At 37.8% G+C, this 17773-nt stretch overlaps 1 protein-coding gene and 1 long non-coding RNA gene across 2 annotated transcripts; one reads left to right on the plus strand and one right to left on the minus strand.

Moving 5' to 3' along the window:
• Nucleotides 1-1157: 1157 nt before the first annotated feature.
• LOC108481117 (uncharacterized) lies at nt 1158-2104 on the plus strand. Its single transcript, XR_001870744.2, has 2 exons — nt 1158-1460; nt 1852-2104. It is a non-coding gene; the product is annotated as an uncharacterized LOC108481117 (long non-coding RNA).
• A 5805-nt stretch (nt 2105-7909) lies between these two features.
• Nucleotides 7910-8281, minus strand: LOC108476601 (uncharacterized). Its single transcript, XM_017778853.1, has one exon. The coding sequence runs from the start codon at nt 8279-8281 to the stop codon at nt 7910-7912; it is 372 nt and encodes a 123-aa protein (XP_017634342.1).
• Between the last annotated feature and the right edge of the window lie 9492 nt (nt 8282-17773).

Genomic DNA, 17773 nt, shown 5'->3' on the forward strand with positions numbered 1-17773 from the left:
TGAACACTATAGAACTTAAAATGAGTAATTATAAAATAATAAAGAATTTTCAAAATAGCTAGTATGTAAAAAGGTTTTATAACAAATGATACATATAATAATATCTAAGTTAAATAACGTATAAAGGTTGTTGATCAATATATTAAATAGATAAAATAAGTAAGTTTAATGTACAATTAGTAAAAATAAATTTAAATACATTGTTCGTAAGGTAATTTGAAATATATATATATATATATATATATATATAAAAATTTTGTAATAAAATATGTAAATAAATAATAACGATAGTAATAAAATATAAGAATACATGAAAAGAAAATAAATGAACTTTAGTTATTAGAAAAGGTTTAAAAATAATAATAATAACAAGCAAATGAAAAAATAAATAAATAGACTAATAAATAATAATAATAATAATAATGGGAATAAAATGTAAAGATTAAGAAAAATAATAATATAATAAAATCTAAAGTTTTAAAATTATAAAAGGATATAATTAAATGAATGGTAAAATAAAGTAAACTAAAAACAAAGTAAAATGGAAAGCATATAATAATAAAATAAGTAAACAAATCATGCGAAATATTTAAAAATGATAACAGCAACAATAATAAAAATAACGTAAACATAGAAAGGTAAATAAATAAACCCATACTAAGACATATGTGTAATGATGACGACAGAACAAAATGTATCGATATAATTAATATAAATTTTAACATGAAACATGAGACAATGAGAAATAGATATATATAATAAAGAATAATACAAACGAATAACAAAATAAAAAAGACTGAAATTATATAAAAGGTTAAATCTGAATTAAAACGGAATTTCAAATATAAACTATAATAAAATAAGGATTGATTCGAAAGTGAAATGAAATTAAAGGAATAAGTCGTAAAAATAAAAATAAGAGAGGGCCTAAACTAAAATCACATTAAAATAAAAGGATGATTTATAAATATAATAAACTGCAGATAACAAAATAAGGACCGACGCGTAATGTGTACAAATATACAAGGACTAAAAATGGAAATATTCCAGGCCCCAAAACACTGCGTTTCATTACAGACTAAAACGAAACGCGCGTAAATTATAAATGCCGAAGTTTTTTAAAAAAAAAACAAAACAAATGGAAGCCAATTGAATCACTACGCGAAAAGGGAGGACCAGACGCGGAATTGACCCATTTTGAACAATAGGCACACATCCTTAATAACTGAAACGGCATTGTTTCATTTAATTCCCAAAATTAAAAGCCATTGAATGGCAGATTGTTCTCCCTTTCAGCCACAAATAGAAGACCCAATTATTAGGGTTTCAAAACAGCAGATTTTTGAGGCTTTCCCCTTCCCTTTTCGATCACTCGACTGCTACTTTCCACCGTTGAAACCGATGGATGATAGCTCGCCATGGAGACGTTTTGTTTTCTTACTCTAAACCTCTCCCAAAAGGTAAGATTTTTAGCCCCAAAAACCTATCTCAAGGTTCGATTTTGACGAAGAAGAGATGGTCTCTGATGGCTCGTATGCGAAGATAAGGCTTCGTTTTCCTTTTCTTTTTGATTTTTTTTAGATTCGTATTTAAACAATAAATAAAAGCAAACAAGAAAATGAAGAGAAACAAATAACAAGAAAGATCAAAACCTTTTAGGTTCTATTCTGCCTTTTTGATTTCTTTGTTTGTTCATAAAAATACAATATTTCTTGTATATCCAAAATCCCCTTTTTTAGTATCCTCCCCTCTTTTTAAAATCGGTTTTCTCGGCTTTATAGCCAATTACAAAACTAGGAAAATATTATTTATCTTTGTCATATTCTGTTTGGTCTGCTTCTGTCTTTGCAGGGTATGGAGGTGCCAGGGAATGGTGCTTGCAGAGGCGTGGGGTGGCAAAAGGCATGGGGTGGCAAAAGGCATGGGGGTGACCAGGGTTTTTCCTTTTTTGCTGTTTTTTTATTATTGGTTTGGGCTAGAGTTAGTGGTTTGAGCTGATGTAATTTGGGTTTGGGTATTTTGGTTTTAGGCCGGGCATAATTGGGCCTGTACAAGGATTTTATCCATGTTACCAGAGGGAAAAAAACGACTTTTTCCAGCCTTATTTGAGCTTTGCATTGGATAATTTAACTCATCATATAGGCCCCACTTCTCCACATCATCTTCACCCCAGCCAGTACTAGTAGCTCCTAATCTACAGACCAAGTTCCCACTATAATGCTATGCTGGTACCAAGTTCTGGGTTGGAGCAACCGTATCATTTTCATGCAAAGTCATAAAGAAAAGTCGACAAATCCCATAAATAATTAAAAAAACCGTTCCAAATTCCAATGTAAGGTTTTCAAAGTTCTATCGCTGATTTTCCTTTCACTTTGCTGCAGGCCTATGGCCCAAACTGTATGCATGAGCATGACAAAACATACCCTTACAGCATCCAACACAGAAGTCAGGCCTGGAACAACTGGCTAGCTATTATAACGCAAATATTCCCAGCCAGTAAATTTGTTTGAGCAAAGTTTATTCTGTAAAAAGTAGAAGTGAAAGTATTTTTTTATTTAGAAGAAGTAAATAAATAGTCATAAAATATGATTCTTTAAGTAAATAAATAGTCATAAAATATGATTCTTTCTTTGAATAATGATCGAATATTAAACACATAATATAATATTCCACACTTGGTTTGAACGTTATGGCCAAATATTAAAGAATTACATAAACTCATTTGAAAACTCAGAATTTGAATTTGAAATCGTGTAATAAATCAATGTTAATCTTGATAAATCATCTTCTAGTTTTAGCGAAAATCCTTGTTAAAATCATTACTTTATTACAAGAAACAATTTAAATAATCATCTCGTTTAGTAGTGGAATGTACTAAATTATAAGATTTTGAAATTTGTGGTTTATTTTGTAACAGATCATTTTGCAGATGGAAATATAATACCTCTTAGTCCGGAAAAAACAAGACAAAAATAAACGAAAATAAAAGTCCAAAACGATTTACAGTCCAAAGTCCGAAAAGTCCAAATTAAATCATAAACTTCGTTTAAACTATTTATCGAATGAATCCAAACCCAAGTTCCCTCACGCCGACTAGTTTTATATTTGCTTATTACCTGAAAGGATAAAAACAAAGGGCGAGCTTACTAGCCCAGTGTGAAACTCAACCCTACAAGTAAATCAAAAACATATGAATTAACAAATAGGTATGCAGTTGTAGTTCAGTTACAGAATCAGATGCATAATCAAATACAAAATCAAATCCTACCCCCATCTGCTACACACCATCTTTGTCCATCCTTACACACCAATTAAGGTAATAAATACTCATCCAACCCCACACACTTTAAGTCATTTTTAAGAACAGTGTAGTCAAGCTAGCAGAAACAAACAAGTGTGGCAATGCCACCTGAACAGATATGTGGTCTTAGACACCAGATAAGGTAAATTATCAAACTGCCAACACTGCCTCCGTCTTATCAATATCTCATCCAATGCTCATGCAATACTAATAAGATATCAGATAAATACATGTCATACATGCTAACATATCATATTATAAAATCATGCTTTTAGAAATCATATAAACAGAGATAGATTATCAGAATTCATATTCCAAATACATACATATCACATTTTAGAACCTACAAAGCGGCTAATATCGCATTGTACTTTAAATACAACACTAATAAAATTTTACAGAAAAATAGCCCTCAAGTCCATGTGGCCCACACGGCCCACATAACCCAACCCGTGTGGCCCACACGACCTTGTGACGTCAATAATGGGCTTTTCAGCATCGCATCATTCGCTATTTTTTAGGATTTCCGTTACACACCTTGTCGATTTTCAATACAATCTTAATAGCTAGGATTCCAGTACCTAAATTGGTGTTTTTAGGTTGAATATTGGTGTTCGTAATTGGTTACGAAAACGGAGGATAAAGTTAGGTTAATTCAGGAAAGTTAAAGGCAACTTCAGACAGACATAAACTTTATGCTGACTTAAAGCATAAGGACATCAAGTTCAGTGTGGGGGATCAAGTTTTTTCTTAAGGTCTCTCCATGAACGAAAGTTTTGAGATTTGGTAGAAAAGGCAAGTTGAGACCTAAGTTTATTGGACCTTATAAGATACTAAAAATGACTGGTCTAGTGGCATATAATCTTGAGTTGCCTCCTGATTTGAATCATATTCATGATGTGTTCCATGTCTCGATGTTGATACAGTATCAATCTAGCCCTTATCATGTTGTCCCAATTGAAGAGATCGAGGTTAGACCAGATTTAATGTTTGAAGAGGAGCATGTTCAGATTTTAGACCGTGTGGTCAAAGTTTTTAGGAGGAAACAAATCACTTTTGTTAAAGTGCTTTGGAGGAATCAAGGCATTGAAGAGGCTACTTGGGAGCCAGAATACTCAATTCAACTTCAATATCCTTATCTATTTGAATCAGGTAAATTTTGAGGCTGAATTTTTTTTTAAGGGGGGGAGAGTTGTAACATCCTAAAATTTTGGATTAAAGGTTGTATTTGTTTCAAGGATGAGTAATTGGCTTAGTAGTTAAGGAAAACAAGGAGACAATGCAATTAGATCTAGGACTTGATTCCCTTCCCTTACAAAATTGTTTAATTTTACTAACTTTTCTCCTTCCCCCTATTTTTGTGTCGTCCAAGCTTAGTAACCTAGGTATAAATACCACTTTTTACATATTTTTTAGCCTTTAGTCATTTTTTTCAACCCTAGCTACTCCTCTACTTTCTCTCATTTTTCTCTCAAAGTTTCTTCCTTTCTCTCTAATTTCACCATTATTGTGTCGCCTTTTTTTTTTAAAAACTTTTACCCTTATTTTTCTAGAAACTTTTCTAGTTATTTTTACCCCTAAACCAGCCATTTTTACTACCTTAAATCCATCCCTAAGTTGCCCATACCAGCCCCCTAATTATTCACTGTCACCCCCACTCCCTTGCTAGATTCAGTGCCTGTAAGTCCTATTTTTTCTTTCTCTGTTGTTGTACTTTGTGTCCTGATTTTTTGTTGATTTTCTTACATCCAATAAATCTCATTTCATCCCTTAAAATTTTTCCTTTTGGTTGTCCAAAGATCCCTCCTTGTGCCATTCCAAATTTTGCCCTTTCTGTCGTCTTAAATGGTGTTGCCACCCCCTTAGAATACCATTGTTTTGGGACCATCATTCTCTTCAGTTGCCGCCCCTACTATTGTAAGTTTTTGTATTTTTCCCTGTTTGGATTTGATTTAGACGCTCCTAAATGAGTAATTAACCAAGATGTTCATCAGACAACTCTGATATGGGTAATGGGTAGTGCAAAGTGTAGATTTGTGCGAGATCCTGCATTGTTTCGCTTTGATAATAATTGGCCGATTTCTTTAAAGTCTAGATGGAGGATTTTTGGTTACTGATTTTTGGGTATTAATTATGTTTAGGTACTTATTTAAACATATCGGATCCGCAGTGATTATGGATCCCATTCACACTGCCGTTTCGTATCAATACAATGTAAGTCCGCTTGATAATTCAAATTTGAAACTTTGTGCTTGTAACACTAATTAGGTAGAACCGCTTTGGGTGTTTTAAGACTGTTCATTAATCATATATTATCATATTAAATGCTGATTTTTGATAGAGGCTCATCTAAGGCTTAGGAGGGAAAGTGTAGATTTTACGATTTAGTGCTGCAATTTTCAAAATTATGGTGTCAGTGCTAACTTACTATGTAACACCCCAAACCCGGCCTAGATGTTATGGTCGAATCTGGCGATGTCACATGATAGTGCTTTTGAAATCACAACGATGCGAAAAAAACAAACATTTTCTCCGGTTACACAACTTTTCATTATCTTATGTCAATTTCTAAATCGTGTCATTCATTTCCAAACCGTTAACCATATTCCAAAATGACATACTTTGTGAAAGCTTTAGAACCATTTCTGTATACGTGGGAGTTTAGTAAAACGTTTGATCCTTTTGAAAATCCGAGTTTTCCTACCACTAGCAGTGAAAATCATAAAACATGGCAAAATCCCAAATTAAGCAAAATTCTGTAATGGCCTTAATTACATCAAATTTTTCCCAAATAAAAATTAAATCATAAGTAAACAGAAAACAGTCCAAGTGAAGAGAAAACTGTGTGGCCATCGATGAGTCCTCCACTGCTCTGATTAGTCTAATGCTGGGGATTACCTGAACAGATAAAACAGAAAAGGGTGAGTTTTCGCAAACTCAGTGTGTAATCCCCACAGATAAATATGCATACTAACATACATCAGAATACAGTTTGGGGCCAGAGCCCATCACAGAATCAATTCGGGTCTTAGCCCATTTAAATACAGAATCAAATATATATACAACAGGGCCTCAGCCCAATCAGATATGGAATGCAGATCAGTATATCAGAATCCTACCCACCAGCCACTACACACCATCTCCTTCTAGCCCTACACACCATGTGGGGATATAATCAACCCACCCAACCCTACACACCATACTATACTGAAATGCGGCACATAAACAGAATAATGCAGCTGAGCTGCCAGATAACAAGCTTAAAGCCTTTCAGATGCTTCCTTCGAAATATCATCAACTCAACCCACTATACAATGCAACATACAAATATGACATACTATAATGGAACTTAACAGATCATATAATCGGTCAGATGCACATGCTAAGAGTAACATGCTTAATACATACATCTCATGTCAGATAACAAAATCAGGGGTCTAAGTAATGCTTACCAACCCTATGGTAGGTCACAGTCGAATTGGGCGACCTGTACAACCTTACGAATTATTTCAGAAAATTGGGCTCACACGCCCATGTGGCCTATCCGTATGTGCCCACACATCCGTGTGGCCCACACAGCCCAAATTGGCCTTAGCTGTGTGGATCACACGGCCTGGCCCAAAATTCCACATGCCCGTGTGGCCCACACGACCCAAATGATTGGGGCTGTGTCTCGCACACAGCCTCTCCGGTCGTCACACGACTGTATCATACACTCGTGTCACGTGCGCATGGCCTAGTTTGTCGACCACACGCCTGTGTTCTGTCACACGACCTCCTGCACAGGCGACCACAAGCCCGTGTGGTGTCGATAGTGAGGGTTTCAACTTTCGCCAAAACCTTATTTTTTGTGCAATTGAGTACACACCTGGTATAGATTTGTAGCTAAGACACCCCCGAGCACTGTAGTACAGAAACGTTACCTTCATTCGATCAATCGAGTTTCACACACCCTAAAATATTAATTAGAGATTTCATGTCCTTTAAATATCCCCAACACGACGAGAAGATCGAAACAATGAGTTGTAAAAACTTAACCACAAAAAGAAAACGATTGTACGCAGGATTAGAGATAAAAATTAGCAACAAGAGGAGGGATTGGGAAGAGGGAAAAATGGTAGCAAAGCTAGAAAACAAGAGTGAAAGGCCGAATTTTGAGAAAAGAAATCAGTCTTAACTAAAACTGATAACCCCTAATCTTTTTCTCCTTAATTCCCTCCACTAACTACCCACTACTCAGATTCCTAACCTCACTCAAACTCTTCCCCGCAACCGCATAAAAATAAAGCCGAAGTAGGGAATCGAACACAGGACTTCCAACACTCCAACACTTACTTAACCACCAGTCCCGCAGGCCCATTCTTATATGCTTTAACAAACAATAAAATATAAGCCTATTGAACCCAGTTAAGGCTTTATTCATAAAAAATACCAAAATTTTCCCAAGCTAGAGCTTGAACTTGGGACCTCTCACACACACCCAAAACACTTAACCACTGAAGCATATATACACTTGTGTGTCACATTTAACAGAATCAAATCTAAGAATTTTGGGGCGTTACAACTCCACCCCCTAAAAGAAATTTTCTTCCTCGAAATTTTACTTGATCAGAAAATGTGAGGATACTGCTGATGCATCGAGTCTTTCGGCTCCCAAATGGCCTCCTCGGTGCTATGATTCCACCACAGCACTTTCACTAAGGGGATAGACTTCCTTCGTAGAACTTTAATGTCACGATCCAGAATTTGGACCTGCTCCTCCTTAAACGTCAGATCTGGTCTAACCTCAATGTCCTCCACCGGAACAATATGCGTAGGATCAGAGCGATAGCGTCTCAACATCGAAATGTGAAAAACATCATGATTGCGGTCAAACTTCGGAGGTAGTTCCAACTGATATGCAACTGGCCCCACTCGCTTCAGAAAACGGTACATCCCAATAAACCTAGGGCTCAACTTGTCCTTGCGACCGAACCTCATAACCTTCTTTCATGGCGAGACCTTCAGAAACACAAAGCCTCCCACAGAATACTCGATCTTATGTCTCCTCAGATTAGCATAAGACTTCTGTCTGTCAGAAGCTGCTTTCAGACAATCTCTAATTAGTCGAACCTTCTCCTCAGTCTTAGAGACTAACTCGGGACCCAGAACCCATCGTTCACCTAACTCAGTCCAATACAAGGGACTGCGACACTTACGACGATACAGTGCCTCATAAGGTGCCATCTGGATGCTAGACTATAAGTTGTTATTATAGGCTAAATCGGCTAACGGCAGATAGTCCTTCCAACTGCCTCGAAAGTCAATCACACAGCTCCTAACATATCTTCAAGTCTCTGAATCACCCTCTCCGACTGACCATCTATCTGAGGATAGAAAGCAGTACTGAAGTCTAATCTTGAACCCAGAGCCTCATGCAGTTTCTTCCAGAACCGAGACGTGAAACGAGGATCCCTAACAGAGATGATCGAGATAGGTACCCCATGAAGTCTCACTATTTCAGCCATGTAAAGTTAGCCAACTTTTGAAGAGAAAAGTTTGTCCTAACTAGGATGAGTGAGCAGTTTTGGCCAATCGATCCACGATGACCCAGACAGAATCCTTCTTAGTGGGTGTTAGAGGCAACCCACTAACGAAGTCCATCGTTACTCGCTCCCATTTCCATAATAGTATTTTTACCGGTTACAGTAAACCCAAAGGTAACTGATGCTCAACCTTAACCTATTGACAAGTCAAACAACGAGCAATGAAGTTAGTAACTTCACGCTTCAACCCTGAACACCAGTACAACTCTCGCAGATCTCGATACATTTTATTCCCGCTAGGATGTAGAGTATAAGAGCTACTATGCGCCTCCCTCAGAATCGACATTCTCAAATCCTCATCATTTGATACACAAATCCGACCGTAGAAACACAATACGCCATCCTTATTAATCTCAAAATTCGTAGTAACACCACTTTCAACCTGATGGGAACGGAATCTCTATTTTGATCAATGCATGTCGGTTTCACTTGAAGTTCTGCCAACAGACTCCCATCGTTAAATAAAGTTGAGCAAACATCGCTCTTAGATCGGTCATAACCCAACAGCTTAACGCATCGGCTACCACATTGGCCTTACTAGAATGATACTCGATGGTGCAGTCATAATCCTTAAGCAGCCCAACCCATCTACGCTGCTAAAGATTCAACTCCTTCTGGGTGAGGAGATATTTGAGGCTCTTATGATTAGTGTAGATAATACACTTTTCACCTTACAGATAGTGCCTTTAAATTTTCAGAGCGAAGGCTACCGCTGCCAACTCCAAATTCATCTTGAGCTAATGAGACACATAAGCAACCACCTTACTGTCTTGCATCAGAACGCAAACTAGACCCACATGCGACGCATCATTATATACCACGAAATCTTTACCAGGCTCAGGCTGTATTAGAAAAGGAGCCTGTGTCAGAACAGTTTTGAGCTTATTAAAGCTCTCCTGCTATGAACCAGTCCAAATGAAAAGAAATCCCTTACGCAGAAGCTTAGTCAACGAAGCTGCGATCAAGGAGAACCCTTCTACGAAGCGTCGATAATACCCTACTATCCCTAGAAAGCTACGGATTTCAGACACATTCTTTAGTTGTTTCCAATCCAATACAGCCTCAATCTTACAAAGATCAACACGAATCCCCTCAACAGAAACCACATGACTCAAAAAAGATACTTTTCGGAGCCAAAACTCGTATTTACTGAACTTCGCACAAAACTATTTCTCTCAAAGAGTCCGTAGTACCACTCTAAGATGCTCATCGTACTCGTCTTCAAACTTAGAATACACCAAGATATCATCGATGAACACTACTACAAATTGATCTAGGTAGGGCTGAAATGCTCAGTTCATCAAGTCCATAAATGCCACTGGTGCATTAGTCAGACCAAAGGGCATAACTAGGAACTCGTAATGTCCATATCGAGTCCTAAAAGCTGTCTTATACACGTTAGCCACCTTTACTCTCAACTGATGATATCCCGATTGTAGATCGATCCTAGAAAACATAGAAGCCCGTCTGAACTAGTCAAATAAATCATCTATTCTCGGAAGTAGGTACTTATTCTTGATCGTTAACTTGTTCAACTGACGGTAATCGATACACATCCTCATTGTCCCATCTTTCTTTTTCACAAATAGATCAGGTGCTCCCTATGGAGACACATTGGGATGAATGAACCCACGGTCTAACAGTTCTTCGATGCCATTTGGTAATGGGCAATAGACACCGGAGCTGTACCAGAAATCAACTCAATCCTAAACTTTAATTCACGGCTCGGAGGCAACCTCAGTAGTTCCTCAGAAAATACATCTGGAAAGTCCCTCACGGTTCTAATGTCCTTAACCGAAGAGTCCTCAGAATCAAAAACACTGATGTAGGCCAAGAATGACTCACATCCTTTCCGAACCAACTTTTCTGCTACCAAAGCTGAGATCATATTAGTCAGGTAGTCACGTTGTTCCCCAATCACCACTACCTCACTGTCCTCTTCGGTCCTCAAGATAACCCTTTTCGTCGCACAATCCAGATTCACACGATGATTAACTAGCCTGTCCATTCCCAAGATCAGATCGAACTCCCCAAACGGAAACTCCATTAGATCAGCCAGAAATACTGTCCCTTGGACTTCTAGTGTAACGTCTCTAAATAGTTTTCTCACTCAGTAGACTGCCCCAATGGACTCACCACACCTCACTAGAAATACTCTCAACCGGAATCCCCGAGGTTTTAGACACGGTACTAGCTACATATGAGTGTGTAGAGCCTATGTTTATTAATGCCAAATAAGGTACATCAAATATTAAAAATGTACCCGTAATGACATTCGTAGCATTTTGGTCCTCACGGCGACAAGCAGCATAAACTAGTGCAGGTTGTCTCGTTTCTGCATACCCAGTACCTCTGCCCGATACTCTCTGAACTCAGCCCATGTTGCTACCACCCCTGGTCTGACCTTGGCCCCTAGATGGCTGCTGAACTACCCTCGGTGGCAGCGCAGTACCAGTACCCATAGCTTGCATCTGATCGGTCCTTAATAGACAATCCCGAACATGGTGCTCAATCAACCCACATCTCAAACATGCCCCAGTAGTCCTCCAACACTCGCCCGGATGGCGTCTACCACAATGTCCACAAAGTTCCACCTCAGTAGATGTAGCAAGAAGCCCAACTCTCACTGGCCCATCAGATCTGACATTTTTCTTAGGACTCATCTCAAAATTCGAGGGCTCTGAATCCTTCTTAGTCTTACCTCTGTCTCGATTTTGGTGCTCAGTACACTTTACTTCTTCGGCGATCTTCGCCTTCTCAATTAGGCCATAAAAATTACGCTCCCTCTACAGAGCTATCAGAACTCACAAACTGTCTTTGATACTATCTTCAAATTGGACACAATGCTTATACTCGGTCGCCACCATGCCTCACACATAACGGTTCAACCTCAGGAGCTCGGCCTCATACTCAGCCACTGAACAATCTCCATGAGTGAAATTAAAGAACTCCTACCTCCTAGCTTCAATATAATTGGCTCCCATGTACTTGCCCTAGAAGGCTGCCTTAAAGAGATCCCATGTCAGTCGGTCGGGCTAGGTGCCCCCCTTAACCATCAACCACCACTGGTACGCCTTATCACGAAGCAGAGATACAGTTCCTTTAAGCTTCTACTCAGTAGTAAAATCTAGGTCGTCCGTAATTCTCTTTGTGGCCTCCATCCAATACTCGGCCACGTTAGGGGCGACTCCAGCGACACCTTTGAATAACTGAGCCCTGTTAGATCAGAGTCATTCTGTAATCGACCCACGGCCCCCAAATCCGATATTGGTCCCAGTAACCCTCTCTAATATCCTCAGCATAGCCTAGGATAATGTGTCATCCCTGGCCGTCTGATCATGAGACCCAGTCTCTATAGCAGGTGAAACCGGCGTCTCGCTGATATCCAGATTAGGTAGATTTCTAGATGATGAAGACCCAGCTTGAGCCCCTCTACGGCCTCTGCCTCGGCCTCTAGTATCGCGTCTGCGAGTACCTCTTGTGCTCATCGTATAATTAAGAATTTATCTGTATTAATAGTTTTATACATTAGTTACAGTTCTGATATTTATTAACAGATATTTTATGCAGAACAGTATTAGAATGTTCAGAGTCGGTTATCGTAAGTAGTAGTCTCACTACAGTTTTCAGTTTACACTACTTAGATTGTTTTCAGCGTAATATACTACCTAAAGTAGTTTTAGTACATTTTAATCGTACTTTCAGACAATTTTAAACAGAGTTTCAAGAACTTATAGGATCGGTTCCGAAGACTCGTTGTACAACATACTTATTCCAAAAATATTTCTACTTATTTATAAATCATTTCTTTAAAACAAATCTTTAAAACCTAAATCCACAGCTGAGTTTTATAACCTGGCTCTAATACCACTAAATGTAACACCCCAAACCTAACCCAGACGTTATGGCCAAATCTGACAATATCACATGATAGTGCTTTTGAAATCGTAACGATGTGAAAAAAAAACTCTTTCTCGGGTTACACAACTTTTCATTATCTTATGTTAATTTCTGAATCGTGTCATTTATTTCCAAACCATTAACCATATTCCAAAGCGACATACTTTGTGGAAGCTTTAGAACCATTTTCGTATACGTGGGAGTTTAGTAAAACGTTTGATCCTTTTGAAAATATGAATTTTCCTACCACTAGCAGTGAAAACCATAAAACATTGTAAAATCCCAAATTATGCAAAATTCCATAATGGTCTTAATTACATTAAATTTTCCCCAAATAAAAATTAAATCATAAGTAAACAAAAAACAGTCCGAGTGAAGAGAAAACCGTGTGGCCACCGCTAAGTCCTCCGTTGCTCCGATCCGTCTAAGGTTGGGGATTACCTGGATAGATAAACAAAAAAGGGTGAGTTTTCGCAAACGTAGTGCGTAATTCCTACAAATAAACATGCATACTAACTTACATCAGAATATAGTTTGGGGCCAGAGCCCATCACAGAATCAATTCGGGCATTAGCCCATTTAGATACAGAATCAGATATATAAACAATAGGGCCTTAACCCAATCAAACATGGAATGCAGATCAGAATATCAAAATCTTACCCACCAGCCACTACACACTATCTCCGTCTAGCCCTACACACCATGTGGGGATATAATCAACCCACCCAACCCTACACACCATACTGTACCGAAATGCGACACATAAACAGAATAATGTAGCTGAGCTGCCAAATAACAGACTTAAAGCCTTTCAGACACTTCCTCTAAAATATCATCAACTCAACCCCCTATGCAATGCAACATACTAATATGACATACTATAATGCAACTTAAAAAATCATACAATTGGTCAGATACACAAGCTAATAGTAGCATGCTTAATACATACATCTCATGTTAGATCACAGAATCAAGGGTCAAGGTAATGCTTACCGACCCTACAGTAGGACACAGTTGACTTGAGCGACCCGTGAAACCTTACGAATTATTTCAAAAAATTGGGCTCACACGCCCATGTGGCCTACCCGTATGTACCTACACGTCCGTGTGGCCCACTGATCGCGTGATTTGTAACAAGTAATAAATATTTATAATGAAGATCAAACCTAGACTAACTATTATCACGACGAAAAGGAAAGCGCACCTATCAAACAATAGTATAGTAATGGCAAGACCGGGATATCGTACCCAAGGGAACCAAAAGTACTAGTAATAACTATCTTTTTATTATTAACCTAGAAATAAAGAGGGGTTGTTTATTAAACTAAATAACTAAACTAATTAAACTAAAGCAAAGAGAAAATTTGGAAAAAGACTTGAAGAAAAGTAATTGATAAAGACGACACCCAAGGAGGAATCCACCGAGATTTCACTTGTTATCTGACTTTGAACTAGACGATTTATTCACTTGACTTGATTCGTGAGACTCCCTAACCTATATTATTATCTCTTTCGAGACTAATAACGTCTAACCCTCAGTTGAATTAATTGAAATCTCTTTCTTCATTAAAACCCCTAGGGAAGCAGTAAATCGATCTATGGACTCCTATATTAGGTTTCACCCTCATCCGGCAAAATCTCGTAACCCTATTTCTAGGCGTTCGATCAACTCGCTTAATTATGCCAAATCTACTCTTAGACAGGGACTTTTGCTCCTCTGCATAAGCACATCAAATCATGAATTAATACCCGGAAATTAACTCAAGCATTAAGAACACATAATTAAGAACAAATCAAGTATTTATCATACAGTTCAGATAATAATAACAAGATCCATCATAGGTTTCAACCCCCTTAGGTATTTAAGAGGTTTAGTTCATCATAAAATAATAGTACATCTTAAAAGTATGAAAATAACAAAACATAAAGAAAACTCTAAAACCCCTGAAGGAATTTTGAGACAGATCTTCAGTCTTGGAGTAGCTCCGGCTTTTGGGATGGATCGTTTGGCTTCCTTCAAGTAATTCCCGGCGTGTGGTTTTATACTCTAGAAAAGTTCTTGACGGAGACCCCTTTCTAAGTCATACTTAGGGTGTTTATATAGGCTTTGGATTGGCTTTCTTCCTCCTTAAGTATCCTTTTTCATGTAAGATACAGCTTCTTGAAAAAGGGACACGCCTGTGTGCCACGGCCGTGTGACGTGATTGCCAGGCCTTGTTCAATCCGTTAAATTGCACATGGTCGTGTAGGTCAATGGCCAGGCCGTGTGAATCATGAAAGCCTTGGTCGACACCCTCGAAAGATAAGGGCGTGTGAGCTGCCCGTGTGGCAAGGCTTAGGCCGTGTCATCTTCTCGATTTGGTCCGTTTTGTACCTTTTTTGCTCATTTTTCGCTCCTTCTGACTCTTGGTGCTCTCCTGAGTACAAAACATGAAATAATCGGATTAAAAGCACCAAAATCCACAAATCTAGTAATAAACATCCATAAATATGCTAAGTATTTGAGGTAAAAATATGTATAATTTGGCGTTTATCAAATACCCCCACACTTAAGCATTTGCTTGTCCTTAAGAAAAACTCTCATTTACTACTCGAATTCATTCCTTTCAATCACATAATCATTACTGATAATGTTACAAATTATTCCACAAAAAATCATACAGTGAGAATTCAACTATAAGGGCATTAAGAGCATCAAACAATCTAAATCGAATAATTTGATAATAAAATCATAGGTAATCTCCTTCCTCTAAGTAATTAACTTTAGTCCTAAATATACAAGAGATGACATCCTCACTAAAGATTTATTCAAATCACTCAAAGTGTTTAAGGTTCAAGTTTAAGTACTCGATTGTCTAACATGAGAAGTTATTACCATAGGCTTGCATGAAAATTAAATCTCCACCACTTGTAAATGATATGATACACAAATCAAAAGGTCTTTGCATGGTTGTAACGGGGTTTAGGTTACGGGTATGGATACAAGCTGAAAAGAAAAATGTTAGAATCGAGATAATTTCAATATATTACCCCACCATCAAAAACTTAATTACTAAATCACAAACAAATATCTAGAACTATATTACATGAGCTCTCTTTTCTTTTTATGACAACTTTAACTTGCTGAGGATTACAATAATAATACAGAGTTTTTTTTTTAAGAACAAATCAAGTTAATACAATATAGAAATCATACTTCATGATTCAGTAACAAAAAATGGTGAACATAGTGAGGTAAAAATATTAAATTTAATCTCGATAAAAAAAATTAAATTAAGTAAGAGGATTTCAACAATAATGGGTTAATGGGTTAATGATGAGGGTTACTCAATAAAAAAGGGTTAGTAGGCTCAAAGGGGTTCACTAAGGGTTTAATTATGTGAGACGGCTTTTTATAGAGTAAGTGGGTTAAATCCTAAGTGCCTTTATCATCTCAGTATATCAAATCATACGTGTGATCTCGACATGTATAATTGAAGCAAGTTCTAGAATAACAGTTCAATGTTGACATACTCAAACTACAAAAGAAGTGAGCAAGAAAGAAAGCTATATGCTCAAAAGGCTAAAAAATCTCACCAAAAATTTGGGTTTGTGATGTCATTCCTGTATACTTAAGATTTCAAGATAATACCTCAATTTAGGAAAATAATCTAAAAATTTTAGTTCTTAAAATATCAATTTATCATGCTCGATTCTCTAATGTCCTATAATCAAGTAATCATACATAATTCCCATGATCTAATTCATGACATATCAATAATAATTATAGATCAATCAAAATTCATTCGATCAATATTATGAGAAAATCACTTCAGCACAAGACCAAATTCAGGGATTTGAGAATAATGCAAAAAGTTAGGCAGCATTTTCATGTTCACCCCCTACACTTAAAATGTACATTGCCCTCAATGTACAAAGATAGAATGTTCAAAATAAAGAAAATCATAAGAGGAAAAGAGGTGAAACTCTCTGGTTTGTGGATGCGGAGCTTGATTCTGAAGCTGGAGTGTTTGGGGAAAGTGGTAGATGCCATTGTTCGTTGCTAGATGAAGAAATTGGGTCGTTGAACATGGCACTCATGAGGTATTGTTTCCTATTTTTTTCCTCATTCTGTAAGATATTCCTAATAGCTTTGCTTGGAAGTCTGTAGAATCATGAAAAGCTTTATTAAGAGTGGGTGTGGAAGAAAGCGTAGTGGGATTACTTGTTAGAAATACCAGAAAAATGAAGAAAGTAAAATTTACTAATATAGATATGTCTTTCAAAAGAAAATAATTAAATTAAAATTAAAATTAAAATTAAAATAAAAATAAAAAGATAGGAGGATTCAATGATCCTCATCAGTGGGGCCCTCAGGTGGTGGCGCTGGAGCGGCGATGTGAAAGTGTTGGCACAACTGCTGCATCATGGCCTGCATGTCGTCTATCTATCTATCACGTCGCTGATCTCACTCGTGAATCATCTCGAACTGTATAGTACAATACTGCTCGAAGTAAGCGAGTCGGTCAAAAATGTGTGCCAATGAAGCAGCCGCATGAACTGGTCGCTCCCTAGGTGGCGTGGTAGAAGGCTCCTCATGCTGTGGGAGGCATCATCAGGAACGTCCTCAAGATCTTCCTCATCAATGGCATGAATGAGACGGTACTGAGGAGGATCGGTCCCACGTTGGCGCTCGATCATCCTCATGTGTAACATAGTCGTGATGCCCTATGGGGACATCTGACCTATCAATGTAAGCGCTGATGAATGGGCGACGGTGTTGAGGAGGCCGAAGTGTCTAGCGAGGCACGTCACGTAGGGGCCAATAGAGATTACTCCCTTTTGATGCCGCTCGGTCGATGGCGAATGGCGAAAGGGATAAAGTATGCCAAGTCAGTCACATGTGCATTCGCCATACACCATAAATAGTAGGCGTCGTGGGTGTTGACGACGCCGGTGCTCTCTCTCTTTCTGGTCAAAGTGTGTGCCAATATGGCATGGAGATAG

The sequence above is a fragment of the Gossypium arboreum genome, chromosome 7 (genome assembly GCF_025698485.1).
Source record: "Gossypium arboreum isolate Shixiya-1 chromosome 7, ASM2569848v2, whole genome shotgun sequence".
NCBI lineage: Eukaryota > Viridiplantae > Streptophyta > Magnoliopsida > Malvales > Malvaceae > Gossypium > Gossypium arboreum.

Bases quoted from the DNA above. Each gene is read 5' to 3' on its own strand.
- LOC108476601 (XM_017778853.1), bottom strand. From the start codon at position 8,281: ATGAGGTTCGGTCGCAAGGACAAGTTGAGCCCTAGGTTTATTGGGATG.